The 14,503-nt window shown below is 36.4% G+C and overlaps 1 protein-coding gene across 1 annotated transcript in view; it reads right to left on the bottom strand.

The window, feature by feature from the left end:
• The window catches only part of LOC145284085 (uncharacterized), a 473,693-nt gene that overhangs the window by 430,225 nt on the left and 28,965 nt on the right, over nucleotides 1-14,503 (bottom strand). The window contains exons 8-10 of the mRNA XM_080133151.1: nucleotides 11,071-11,262; nucleotides 9,414-9,528; nucleotides 1,773-2,378 (exon numbers count right to left, since the gene is read on the bottom strand). Of these exons, the coding sequence (XP_079989277.1) occupies nucleotides 1,773-2,378; nucleotides 9,414-9,528; nucleotides 11,071-11,262 (913 nt within the window). The remainder of the gene's footprint in view (nucleotides 1-1,772; nucleotides 2,379-9,413; nucleotides 9,529-11,070; nucleotides 11,263-14,503) is intronic.

Below are 14,503 nucleotides of genomic sequence, written 5' to 3'. Positions count from 1 at the left end.
AGCAGCAAAATATATAGAGAAAAGAGTAGGGGCAGGAAAATCACCTTGTTTGACACCATTGTCAACTGGGATTTCATCAGACAATTTTCCGTTAAATGAGACTCGAGCTTTCATGTCCCTGTGCAGTTCCTTGAATATTCTAACAAAGGTTGGAGGACACCCTACTTTCTCTAAGATTAACCAGAGAGCACTACTGTTAACGGTGTCAAATGATTTGGTTAGATCCACAAACACTTGATACAGTGGTATCTGTTGTTCGATGCATTTCTTCTGGACAAAACCAAGGATAGCATTAGCGATATTCGCACCTCCAATCTTAAGAAGTTCCACCAGAACACCATCCAAACCAGGTGCCTTGCCACTGCTGATTTTTGCGATAGCCAACTGCACCTCAACCAGATTAGGCAAACGATCCATTCAGAATATGATATCACATTGTGGTAGCCTATCAATTGCATCAGCATCTACTGCTGAGGGATTGTGAAACACATAAGTAAAGTGCTCTTGCCATCTTTTTAAGATATTTTCTGGATCCTTAATGACAACAGAACAATCTTTTGACATCAGGGGAGATATTGAAGGGGTAGGAGGCCCAAATACTTGGCGCAGGAGTCCATAAAATTCCTTAAAATTTTTTGTGTCCAACGCGCTTTGGATCTGCATACATACATACATACATACATGATGATGATGATGATGATGATGATGATTGCAACGTCTTGTCAGACGAGAGCCACTCCCTCAGTCACTAAAAGTCCATGTACTGAAGATGACTTTTTAGCCCTGCCAGCGACTTGCACACCCTGAAGCAGACATGACACTGAAAGCGTTCACTGGTTTGGATGAAACTAACAGCAGTGGAACCTGCATTATCGTGGGCTTTCATGTGATTAACAAAACCTGCCTTAGACAAGAGAGCCCGATCACACACCTTCAGATCCAGAGATCTCCATGGTTGGGCGGCAACGTTTGTTATTTCCTACATGCTCTCTTAAGCTTCGCTTGGTCTATTTTGGCTGCTTCAAAGTGTTCTGCACCCCTGTATATCAGTGTCCTCCACTGTTTGCAATCAAACACTAGGGACTCCCAACTGTCAACAGGAATATGAAAGCTCACCAGACTCTTGTTGATACTATCACGAAAACGTTTTTTGGGCTTGTGCTGGGGTCTTTTTCCAAGAAAGAGCTCACCATAGAACAACTGTTTTGGGAGTCGATAGCCTTCAAGCCGGATGAGATGACTCGCCCAACGCATCTGGTTCTTCATAACAATGGTAGCAATACTGGTTGTTTTGGACTTTTTTAAGACTTATGTATCAGGGACAAAGCTATACCACTTTAAACCAAGAATATGTCTAAGGCAGTGCTGATGGAACCTCTCGAGCAATTCTATATGTGACCGGTACAAGATCCAAGTTTCAGATGCGTAGAGTTGGGATGGTACTACACAACTTGATATACTGAAATTTTAGTTGTCAGAGTTAGATCACCGTCAGACCAGACTCTATCCTGTAACCTTCCAAATGCATCAGATGCTGAGATTCATGACTGTATTATTTTGCATGTTGCATGTGTTGGGTTCATTTTGATTTTAAACATCATCACTGTCGTCATGATCATTGAGGAATTCCACCGTTTTTAAACGCTTCTCCCAATTAAAAAAAAAAAAACATACATACATACATACATACATACATACTTTTAAATACATACATATATATATAGATACATACATGCCGGATTAAATACTCAGAATAAATAAAATTTTCTCACCTGTTGTCAGTCCAAAAGACAAAATTAACTTCATGTGTGCATTGATAAAACTCCATCCACCAATCACAATATGAGCAGACTCTTTCATTTTACTGTCAGTACCAACAAGTAAGGTACTGTTACAAGTGTCTGGCGTCTTCTTCCTTTGCGTATAAGTCTGAGTAGATATTTTCAACTTCTGGTTGATATAAAGATACATCCCAAATTGCTTGCTCCACGATATCCGGACTTGAAAGAATTTATAAATGCTTGTCACCGATGTAAAGGCCACCCATTCGCTAGTTTTAGTTCGAAGCCTGGTGTAGAGTTGATTTCTTGTATACCATACATTAAAACCACATCCATTATCTTGGTCGGTGCCAGTTGAGATAATAGGGATCTTTTTCTTAGAATCCATTATTTTGAGGTTAAATGTGAACGTTATTCCGAATGGACATGATTCAGGATTTGTAAGGCAAACGTTGATCTGATTAATGATCAGATATTGATCCTTTAAGATGACCGCTTTGCCACCATTGTCGTCTTCAACCAACTTAACTTTTCCAATTTGCTTATCTTTTGTTAAAGCCCGGATGAGGATTTTAAATGAAATATTGATTTCAGTTCCTGTAAAATAGAATAAAATTAAAACAATCAATAAAATAACACAAAATACAATTCTATTATTGTTACTTTGTGGGTGTGTAAGGTCTATATATAATCTACGTGGGGATGTAATGTATTTTGAGTATTTTAATGAGATAGGTGGAGAGGGGAAAAGAAATGAAAGAAAATCCTTAATATTGAAAAATTACTTGCCGGCGGGGGCAAAACCAGCTGACAATGAAACAGTCAGGATTAGAGGCATAGAGGGTAAACTCAGGAAGATTCCCTTGTTCAGGATTCGCTTAGACTCGGATTGGAAGACAAGAGAGATTACAGTAAGGGCAGTCGATAGCTTACCTATGAAGGGAGTAGGGATGATATTAGGTAACGGCATCGCAGAAAGCCGAATCGAGCCACCAAAATCAAATCAATCGAGGCTTAAATCTAAGATAGAGAACAAATTAATAGACGATAAGGCATCAGCAAGGGTAACGACAAAAGGGAAGAAAAAACAGAAGAGACGAGAAGTAGTCGGTCGAATGACACAGGTCAAAACCCCATCATTATTCAGTCCGACACGACAAGACTTAATTAGGAAGCAACGTAATGACGTTGATCTGAAAGCCCTGTTCGATCGAATTGGAACAAAAGAATCCGATAGTACGAAAGCTCAGTATTTCCTCAAGGCTGAAATATTAAGGAGGAAACCACCTAAATTAGCAGAAAGCACAGAATGGAAAGTGCGCGAGCAATTAATGGTACCTAGAACATGCCAGAATGATATATTAAGAATCGCATATGAAATACTGTTAGCAGGTCACTTAGGAGTCACTAAGATGCACGAGAAGCTAGCGATGCATTTCTACTGGCCAGGAATTATGGAGAATGTGAAAAATTTTTGCAACTCATGCAAAATATGCCAAGACAAGGGAAGACCCAACAAGAAAATCCCCTTGGCGCCACTCCATCCGATACTAGCTGCGGGTATAGTTTGGTAAGAGGCGGTTTATTGCAAAGCATGAACAAGACAAAAAAAAAATAAAATAAAAAAATAAGAAAAATTCTGTTTTTTTCATTTATGTTGGGAGATGTAATGAGATAGGTGGAGAAGGGAAAAGAAACGAAAGAAAAGAGGAATCAAACATACCACCAAGCACCCTCTTCCCTCACCAAACATCCTACCAAGCACCCTCTTCCCTCACACACAACAACGAACGAGAACTATATCACCCCCTCTCTCTCTCTTTCACTGTGTAAAACCCAAGACGACAAGAAGTAGTAGCAGCAATGAGAACAGAAGGGAGGAGAAAAATCTCTAAGCAGGAGAAATTAAAAAAAACCTGTCTTTTTGGGCCGAGATCCTGAGGAGAACACATGGAAAAATCTTTCGCGCCGTTATGCCAAAAAATCATCTCCGTACTGTTCCGAGGATAAAATGGACCTTCTTTTGCTGTCTAATTCAAACCCTTATGAAAAAAACCCCCAAAAAACTTAACATTCAACCGCCAGAAAAAAAAAAAAATCGGCATGGAAATGATGCCCGCTTGGAATGTACAAGTTTCGGGTCGACAAGGCAACGTCAACGAATTTGAAAGGGACTGTAGAAGGAAATATATCTGCGTTCATGGACTTTTAAAAATAAAAATTTAAAAAAATGGCAAGAAAGGAAAAAGGATACGCTGGCCATGCGATATATTCTGTCGACAGTTAAGTACCCCATTTCTAATACCCCAGCTCCCAAATCAAACCCCGCGTCCATTCATGTTTATATATATTTTTGGACTGCTATTCCAGAAAGAGATGCATGTCATTTCTTTTATCCCTTTTTTTTTTCTTTTGTTTGATTTCATTATTTTTTTTTTTTTTGCTTAATTTCTCGTTTGCACGACCTCACCCCAACCCATTGAGGCGTTACATTAAATTTCATTTACATGTTTAATAAAACCCTTATTATATTTTATCCATGTGTTGTCATTTTTGCTCTGCGTTTGAATTGTTCACGGTTAAATGAGTTATTCATGAATCTCAGACGTGTCATTCTAGGGCATGAATCTGTACCCGACTACTCATTTTAAATCTTTTTCTTTTCTTTTTATTCTGTGTTACGAGAACGTAAGCTTAAGCGCCATTTTAGAGTCGAAGATTCTAACTAGGGGGGATCACCCCGACATAGCTTCTCCCAGCCCATAAGAGTATATGAGTTAAGTCTGTGCCGTCTAGTATTTCATCTAAATAAATTCATTGTAAAAATCCTTTAAAATATAAATATCAGTTTTCTGGGTCTATTTCAAAGATAATTAGTAAGTCCTAGGATATTGAATTAAATAAAAAAAAAATCTTGTTTGTTCAAAAAGCAAGTAATTTACCGTTCGCCAAAAACGCAACAAATAATGGTTTGTAAACACGATTATAAGGAGGCCCAAAATTTCAGCCAATTGAAGCACTGTTTTTTTTTTTACATGGGGATCACTACTTATCAAGGCCCGGAAGCCACTCGAGGATAAGTGTTATTGTGTATACAGTAATCAATGGGATAATATCGTAGTAATAGTTGGTATTGGAGATTTGATAAAATGTCTTACTTAAGGGGGCGATTAATCAGGAATTTGTTTATGTTGGACTTAAAGACATCCAAGTTGTAGTCAGGTGGGAAACAGGCAAACGGAAGAGAGTTCCACAGGTGTGCACTTGCACTTCTAAGAAAGAAGCTTTGTTTATGGAATCCACGTTTTGATTTAGGCACATATAAAGAGTGGGGAAAATTACTGATAGTGGTTTTAGCTAGAAAGGTGTTTATCGTGAAAGATTGGTGAGGGAGATCAGAGATTGGAGCTCGGACGAGCACTTGCCATGGAAATAACGATAAAACAAAGACAGGCTCACAACGTCTCTTCTGTGGGAGAGAGGTTGCAGGGAAGAGAAAAGGGTATCCCCCACTAAGCCACAAAATCTATTTTGTACTTTGTTAAGGCAGGATAGGTTGTTTTTAGAAGCTCCAGCCCAGATGTGGCAGCAGTACTCAATTTTTTGACGTACTTGGCTTTTATATAGATAGAGAATTGCATCAGTAGTGAGATATATTGTGGAGCAGTAGAAGTATCCTACCATTTTCCCAGCGGCCTGGCCAACAGTCTTGATATACGTGTTCCATTTCAGATCAGGAGCAAAGGTCAAACCCAGGAGCTTGTCAAAATATGAAGCCTCCCCAAGACGAGAGCCATCCATTTCAATTGATGCTAGATGGGGATCAGCGCGTTGATGATGTAAAGATAGGAGCTTGGTTTTAGATGCATTAAAAGTAACCAGCCACCTCTTCCTCCATTGTACCACACGCTCAAGATCAAAGGAGAGAGAATCAGAGAGAGCTTTGTCATTTACGGCCCTTGATGTGTTGCCATAAATGGTCGTGTCATCAGCATAGATGTCAACGAATGATTTAAATATGTGTTTTGGGAGATTATTGATGTAGATCAGGAAGAGAGTTGGGCCCAGGATGAACCCCTGGGGCACTCCAGCATTAATACTGTGGGCCTCTGATTGCTGCCCATCAGCCACTACTCTTATGAGCCTATCAGAAAGAAATGATTTAATGATAGAGAAAACATTTCCAGTTATAACGTAGCTGGAAATCTTGTGAAGTAGGCCCTTATGCCATACCTTATTGAAGGTCTTTGATATGTCAAGAGTAATTGCCCGAGAAAGGAAGCCTTTGTCGAGAGAGTCACTAATCCTATGAGATATAACCGTTAGCACATCAGCTGTAGATCTTGCAGAACGGAAACCATATTGCTGTTTCAAAATGAAGTCATGATAGTAAAAGGAGGTAGGGGTGTCAGATTTCTCCCCTCCCCCAAGACGTGCATCCATACATTCCTATTTTTAATGTTTGTATCAATTTTTATCGTTTTTTAATTTAATTATTTTTTATGTTCCTGTTTTTAAATTATTTTATTATTATTATTATTATTATTATTATTATTATTATTATTATTATTGTTCAATATTATATAAAAATTATGTTACACCGAAAGTTTCACATTCTTGTGAACAAGGAAATTATTAAAATCTTGAATATAAAAATCATGCAAAATCTGTAATTTTAAAAAAATTAGAAATATTTTTGCTATTATAATTTTTTGTGTGAAAATATTAAATAAACAATGCTTAATTCAATGTCGGTAGTTTGAGAAATTCATTTTTCTTCGAGTTATATCAAATTCATTAATAGGTGGTTCTGGCGGTTGGATTGTTCTTTGTGACGAACCATAAATCTGTGAGAAGCGACTTTTCTTCTGCCTTTTTTTTATTATTCTTTTTCTGTCTCCTTCTTTCTCTCCGGCCATTACAGCCAAGAAATCCTTCTCTCTAAGAGGTGAGCGGTGCAGGGCAAAACTGACTATTCCCATCTGTTCTTGAATTTTTCCTACGACATTTTGGCTCGACTATGGTGAAGGTGCAGATAATCAGCGATATCATCAAGCCGTTCTCTGGGGAGGGAGATGTTGTAGCATGGCTGAAAAAAGTGAGACTTGTCGCACAACTTCAGCAGGTAGATGATATAGCGAGTCTGCTACCTTTATATCTGGAAGGTGATGCACTGGCCCTCTATATGGAAATAGAGGAGGACGATCAAAAGAAGATAGAACAGATTGAGGCCGGATTAAAAGAGGCATTTACCGACAATGCATTTGCAGCATACAGAAAAATAACTATAGCCAGATGGGCTGGAGAACGTGTGGATGTTTACACCAACAAAATCAGGCAGTTGGTTGGATTGGCCGGGTTCACAGGAGATAGCCTAGAGAGACTCACAAAATTGACTTTCGTCACTGGGTTCCCTGACGTCATCTCAATTGCTCTTCAACAGGAGAATATGAGTTAGTCTGTGCCGTCTAGTGTTTCATAATGTTCTTTGTAGATATGTGTATAACTTCTTACATATTTCACATATTGATAACATTTCAATAAAATATGTAACATTTTATAAACAAATGTTTCCTTTACAACAAAGGGACGGAATTGAACGAGAACCAAAAGAAACGTTGTTATGAAGTGTCACCTTCCAATCTTTTACAGAACAAGAACGACCCGTTTCTCGACCAAAAAAGTGGGTTCTTTACGACACCGACGAAGCTTCACAGCATTTCCCGAAGCCAGAGTTGCACCAAAAAAAGGTCATGCTGACTGTTTGGTCATCTGTGATCGGTCTCCTTCATTACAGCTTTTTGAGTGCAGGCGAAACCATTACGGCAGACAAATACTGTCAACAAATGGATAAAAACCCATCAGAATCTTCGACAAGAACACCCAACATTAGTCAACAGAAAAGGCCTAAATCCCCTTCACGACAATGCCCGACCGCCCATTGCTAAACCAACCCTGCAAGTTGAACAAATTGAGCTACGAAACTCTGCCTCATCCGCCATACTCTCCAGACCTCTCATTTACCGACTATCACTTTTTCAAGCATCTCGACAACTTTCTTTGTGAGAAATGCTTCAAAAACCTAATCAATATTAAAAACGTCTTCAACGACTTCATCCCCACCAGAACGCAAGATTCTTACGTTAGTGGCAAAAATACACTCGTTTTGCGTCGGCAGAAGTGTTGATTCCCATGATGTTTATTTCGATCAATAAATTTTTGTTTTAGTCGAGATATGTTCATCTGAATTTAAAAAGTTAAACCGCAAGAACTTTTTTGTCAACCATGATTCCAAGATAAATGGCAAAGTTAAAAACGTGCCTATAAAAAAACATAGTTTTATGAAGCAGCACCTCCAATAATCTTAACGTCGAGTTTCAATTTGCACGTTATTTGTCAATTAATTTCATACATGAATGTCGACCATTCTTTGTGTTATCGCCATTCAATAGAAAAAAAGTATATCTTAGTACAATGTGAAAATTGGCAATAACTCTGAGGCACTCTTATCGTGATAATTTACTGTCCTTATTTAGTTCAGGAATAATAGAGATGAGATCCTGAATGGGCTTCATACTCGCCTGACCTTGAACCCTCCCCTTGTTTGGTTTGGTTGGTTATCTGAATGATAATATCGATCAACGTAACGATCACATTATATCTGATTAATCACGAAAATGTCCCCTATGTAACTAAACGGCCGCGAAACAATATTCATGCGTACATTCATTACTGAAACTTAGTGGACAAGTCAAAGATAGAATTAAGTTTATTTATGAATTACAGAAAAAAAATTGTAAATTCGATTACGTTGGTGACATTTTTTGTGGTGGTTACCTTGTATTTTAGAACTTTCCTTCTCCAAGGTAGTAATATTTGCCTAAATTGACGCCACTTTTGTTGAAATAAAGTATTCTCATTCTTACCAAACAAGAACACTTTTCACATCCACTCTTATAATCTTTAGACATGAGTTTACCGTTTCATGAGTCAATTGCATAAAATACGCGTTTTTGGCACATGCACATTGAATTCTCTGTAAATAGCGAACTTACGATTGGCTGTTTCACACGTTTGATACGTTGTTGTTTATCTTCGTCTTCAAAAATTGTCTTTTGCGTTTGTTACTAATACTTATTAAAACGGGTGTCCGAAAAGTAATGCGTCCTATTTTATTCCGCCCGAGTGGATCAGACAGGATTGAAAATTGCATTGTTATGATGATTGAACGCATGAATTCATAACCTGAAAGCATCATCTCTGTTGTAGATATTGATGGTGTGAGACTCTAAGAAACAATGTCTGTCATGGACGTGCGTCAGAAACGTCATTAAATTCCTGGAAAAGGTAAATTGGGAATGGTGGTGATTATGTAGAAAAATCAGATATGGCGCACAAAAGGTCACTCGTTTTAATGGTACGACTCCCGTCTTCGTAGCTCTCCAACTTTTTGATTTAAAATACAAGGCTTTACTTTTGGAACGATCCTCGTATTTTAACAATAACTAAAAAGATGAAAGGATATCTACATCGTTATAATTATGATTGGGAGACTGTAGTGGTATGGCCAAGTCTCTTTTGATGCATAAACAAATATTGTTGGGAATAACAATTCTGGATTTTTATACATACTTTTGAAAATGTTCCACTTAAGCTTGGAAACGTCTGGATTGCACGTGAGCGAATAATTACCACTGTTGACGAAGCCTTTTGGATAGCAGGTTTTACCAATTGAGCATACATCATTCTGTAAAAGATATTGGATTGTGAAAATTATAGAGAAATTGCATTTCAAATAAAATCCAATAAAGACAAACATTAATGTTTTATATTTTTATTGTTTCATTTCATCTTTTATTTAGGTATTAGGTTGACAAGAAGTTTCCTGTAGAACTTTTTATTTAATTTTTTTTTTTATTAATGTAGCTATTATAATCGACACTTTCTCTTTTAGTTTATTTGTACGTCTATTTAATTTTTTCAAGGGAGATAATTACGTATGCTCAACGGTCAAAGAGCCATAAAAATAATGTATTTGGTGGCTATGTATTTTTTAATAAATGGAAACATATATAGTGCATTAACATATAGTTTTTATATAAATAATTTTACTTTGAATTTATTCATATAAATAATATTTTAATTTATTCAAATCATTATTTTAATTTATTCATATCCATGATATTGTGGGATCTACATTCGCACTACATTTATAAAAAGGAAATGAGTTTTACTTTTTATTTATTCATAGCAATAATATTGTGAGGTCTGCGTTTGCACTTTGTGAGGTTTGCGTTTGTAGGGTCTGCGTTTGCCCTTGAAATTTATAAAAATAAAAAAAGCGTTTTACTTTTAAATCTTATCAATGATATCGTGAAGTCTTCGACAAACTATATAGATCTGGAAGGTCTATTCTATCATATAAAGAATAGTTGTTTGTGTGTGTATGTGTGTGGATCTACCTACTACACAAGGCATAATTACAAAGCTGATATATTCATTTTCAGAATTTCCTCGGACAGAATATGGAAACATGTTTTTATAATATATTCGTTGTTTAATTAAAAAAATTAGTTTTGTGTGTCAATAATGCAGTTAATGTGGCACTGGTTTGACCCCATCTTGTTTGTGTCAAGTTGAGTGCAAAGGGGTCGAAAAACAGTTACCAGTGACATAGATAAAACCCATTGGCTTCCATTGACAATGAATACACCTGCATGCAGCAAGGGATCACAAGGTAGATCAGTGCATTTTGAGTGCAAGCCAGTTAACGAAGGACACCACTCAACAACACATCTTAAAATAAATAGGGGATGCACATGCGTTTGCTAGACAGTCTTCAGTTCGATAGTCCACAGTTGTCAGTTATTCTGAGAAGATTAAAAACTTCTCCAGTAAAACGGCGATAGCTAGCGATGTATGACAGATGAATCGATTAAAAATCCACCACCGTTCTTCTAAGAATGAGCAGAAAACACAGGCGTAACTTCCACCGTGAAACTGAATAAAGTTCCAATTGTTCAGAAAAATAAAATTTCCGTCTGTTGTTATGCATGAGAGAGCTTTTGTTCCAGGTGAGCCGATACGGTCAAGAGATGCGCAGAAGATATAAAAGGTACGTTCTGCTTCGTTTTTATAAACTTCTCAGAAAGCCTGATGCGCTATAAATGTGAACATTGAGACGCAATATAAATAAACACCCTTAACCCCCGTGCAACATTAGTACATAATTGTTGTGTCAAGTGAATATAGATGAAGAGACAACGAAATAAAGAAGACATTTGCTTACCACGACTTGACATCTGGTCTCATTACATTGCTTCTCACAGTGGGAATTATAAAGGATGTAAAGAAGTGCATTGCTGATGTGAGTTCCGCCATCATTACTGACTGTTAGCCAGTAGATGCCCTTAGTTGGGGGTGAACATTCTACACTCTCTGAATTGATCAATAAACTTGTTTTGGTAACAGTCTCATTTTCCTAAAACAAAAACAAAATAATTTTTTAAATATTAAATAAAATAATAAAAAGAATGGGAAAAATTAGAATCAGAAAAACACCTGAAATATTAAGGAAAACGTTTGAATGTGGAGACTAATACACATGAGCCAGAGGTGCTAGAAGCCATATAGAAATTGCTGCAGAAGTAAAATACAAAAGAAACGCTACATGGAATGAAGAAAATTGAAATTGTATAACTGTAAGCTACCTCCACCCACAATTTTTTACGTGGTGGTATCCACTGTTACGATACCAAATAAGCGTAGAAGTTCAACGGGGATGGAAAGACCGAGGATAGAAAACACAAATCAAACCTTCACTGGATGAGTGTGAAGAGGACTGGGCATGGGGAGGCTTATTGCCACCCAAATTCCAGTAAGGCTCAATAGTCGCTATCAACGAGAAATCAATGGTAAACGACTACTGTGATAACACAAATTCATTTGCAAAGGTTATCGAAAGTGGTGGAGATTACTGGAAATCTGAAGATACTTGTCATTCAGGCTCCAGGGAATATCATAGGTTGTGCTCAAAGAGAAATATATAATGTTGACCTGTGTGAAAACTCCTAGTGAGTGAATAATAATAGTCTACCATCTACTATTCATAAATTACCTTAAAGCTTTTGGAAGGGATGAGGAGCAGCTTAATATCCTAATAAATACGATCAGATTATTTTGTAATTGCATAAGGGTGGAATTTAGCATCAGTTTGAGACATAAATTCTTTTCATAATTTTTTAATAAAATATTTTTAAAAAAATGTTAATTTTCCCTTGTTCATTATTTTTTTTTTCATTTAATTTTATGGACGTTTTTTTTTTTAAACATTAATTTTTTGATCATTTTTTTTATATATGTAATGTTAGATATCGTATCTTACACCCGAGGAACTGGTTTCGTTCCAAGGACGTCCCTTAACAAAGTAACTCTCCCCGGGAAATGATAGTGTTATATCAGCAAATGTGCTATTCTTGTGATAAAAAAAAAACGGTAAGCTTGTCCACTCAGATGGTCTTGAACAAAAGAACTGATAAAAATGTTTTTTTTTTTTTGCTAAGAAAGGAGATATAGATCGATTGTATCTACCTAGAAAAGAAGGTGGTCGAAGGTTACTTAGTATTAAAGATGTGGTAAATATAAAGTCAGGAAATCTAACTAATTATGTCTCTGGAAGTAATTCTTCTTCATGAAGTGAAAAGGAAAAAGATACTAAAGCTGGGGTAAAAGTAAGAGTCATAATTTGCAAGTGAGAGGAGAAAATTATTGGTTTTTAGGAGTGATTTTCACAGATCTATTTAGAGCACTTTAATGGCAGCCTAGGAAGAAGACACTGGACTAGATCCATCAAACACTATATTGACATAACGGCAGAATCACCGATGTGCAAATTGTGTAATGAAAGGGAAGAAACATTAACGCATATAATATCAGACTGCCCTATGCTAGCTAAACATCAATTTAAAAAAAGGTGACACGAAAATGTCGCTCAGGTTTTACACTAAAATATATGCAAACTCTATGAATCAGACCACAATGAGAAGTCGCATGAGCATAAACCATAAGTTGGACAGGAAAACAACAATGTGAAGCTTGTTTACGACATATGCATACAAACTGATAAGAACCTTGAATATTCCAAACCTGACAGAATTTTTCTAAACAAAAGAACTTTCTCAGTCAATGACATGGATTGCCCTTTTGATACCAGAATGCAAAAGAACATGAAAAAAATAAATATCAGGATCTGGAATGGGAAATCAAGGTGATTCCCACTGAAATTGGAACGCTTGGGTCCAAAATGAAAAGCCACTATAAATGGCTTAATCAGATTGACGAGAGAATGTATTTTCCAATGTTGCAAAAGACGTGCCTGGTAGAATGCTGAAAACGTTAAGGTACAATTTGAATGCCTAAAGTCAAAGGAATTGACCTGATGTTCAAGAAAAAATTGACCTGATGTTCAAGAAAAAGATTGACCTGATGTTCAAGAAAAGATTGACCTGATGTTCAAGAAAAAGATTGACCTGATGTTCAAGAAAAAATTGACCTGATGTTCAAGAAAAAAATTGACCTGATGTTCAAGAAAAAGATTGACCTGATGTTCAAGAAAAGATTGAAATAAAAACATTGAAAAGTTGAAACTACTATGAAGTAATAATAATAATAATAGTCGAGAAGGATTGAAAGACCGAAGCGAACACTAACCAAGACTCGATGAGTGCAAAGAGATTAGAACCTTGGGTGTGCTTATTGCACCTAAATTCCAATGAAGATCAATGGCTATTACCAGCAAGAAATAAATAGCAAGCAGCTGTTGCGGTAATGCAAATTCATTTGCAAAGCTTATCGACAGAGGTGGAGAGTACTGATTGTTGTCAATGAGCAATCTCTAATGATGACCTGCGTAAGAGCTCTGAGTGTGTGAGATAATAATAATAATAATAATAATAATAATAATAATAATAATAATAATAATAATACAGACCAAGAATAAAGCCAATATAATATAAATAATTGTAAAAACACTATGAACAAGCCAGAAAAACCTGAAGAACAACAAAAAAAACTGGGAGAAATTGACATCAAAGGGAAGACTAGGCTTATACAACAGACGATAATAACGAAAAGAGATGAAATCTTAAAGAAAACCCGTCCACTACATAAACTCACATAAACTAAAAGTGCTAAAAAGCCACACAGAAGTTGCAATAAAAATAAAGCGAAAACATGAAAGAAGACAAATATTCTGTAAATAACTTTCAGAAATGTTTTCGATGATGTAAGCAATCTCTTCTATTCAAAAATATCGCCAACCATATCATATTCACACTGTAGTCAACATTCGTCAACAAGATCGAACGTATATTTACCTAGATTCACGAGTGGACCACCTCTCATGGTTAATATCAAAATGAAGAGAGAGAATAAAACAAAAAGAAATGTCTTCTTTGAAAAGGGAATATATTGTTAAAAGTCTCGGGGAAATTGTTTTATTTTAATGATAAAACAGTTTTTTAAATGGTGGCAACTCATATATATATATATATATATATATATATATATATATATATATATGTTTACAAAAAGACATTTGTTGTGGACTTGCTATTAGGAACTTCCGGTTCCTTGGCGCACTTCCTGTAATGGCTTCTCTATAAATAAACACGTCTCAAATATTCCACTGCTTTATCGCTCTTCACTTCTACCGGACATCACCC

The sequence above is a fragment of the Euprymna scolopes genome, chromosome 8 (assembly GCF_053919585.1).
Source record: "Euprymna scolopes isolate OS-2025 chromosome 8, ASM5391958v1, whole genome shotgun sequence".
NCBI classification, from domain to species: domain Eukaryota; kingdom Metazoa; phylum Mollusca; class Cephalopoda; order Sepiida; family Sepiolidae; genus Euprymna; species Euprymna scolopes.
Note: the sequence above shows the minus strand (reverse complement) of the source record. Positions and strands in the feature narration are given on the sequence as shown.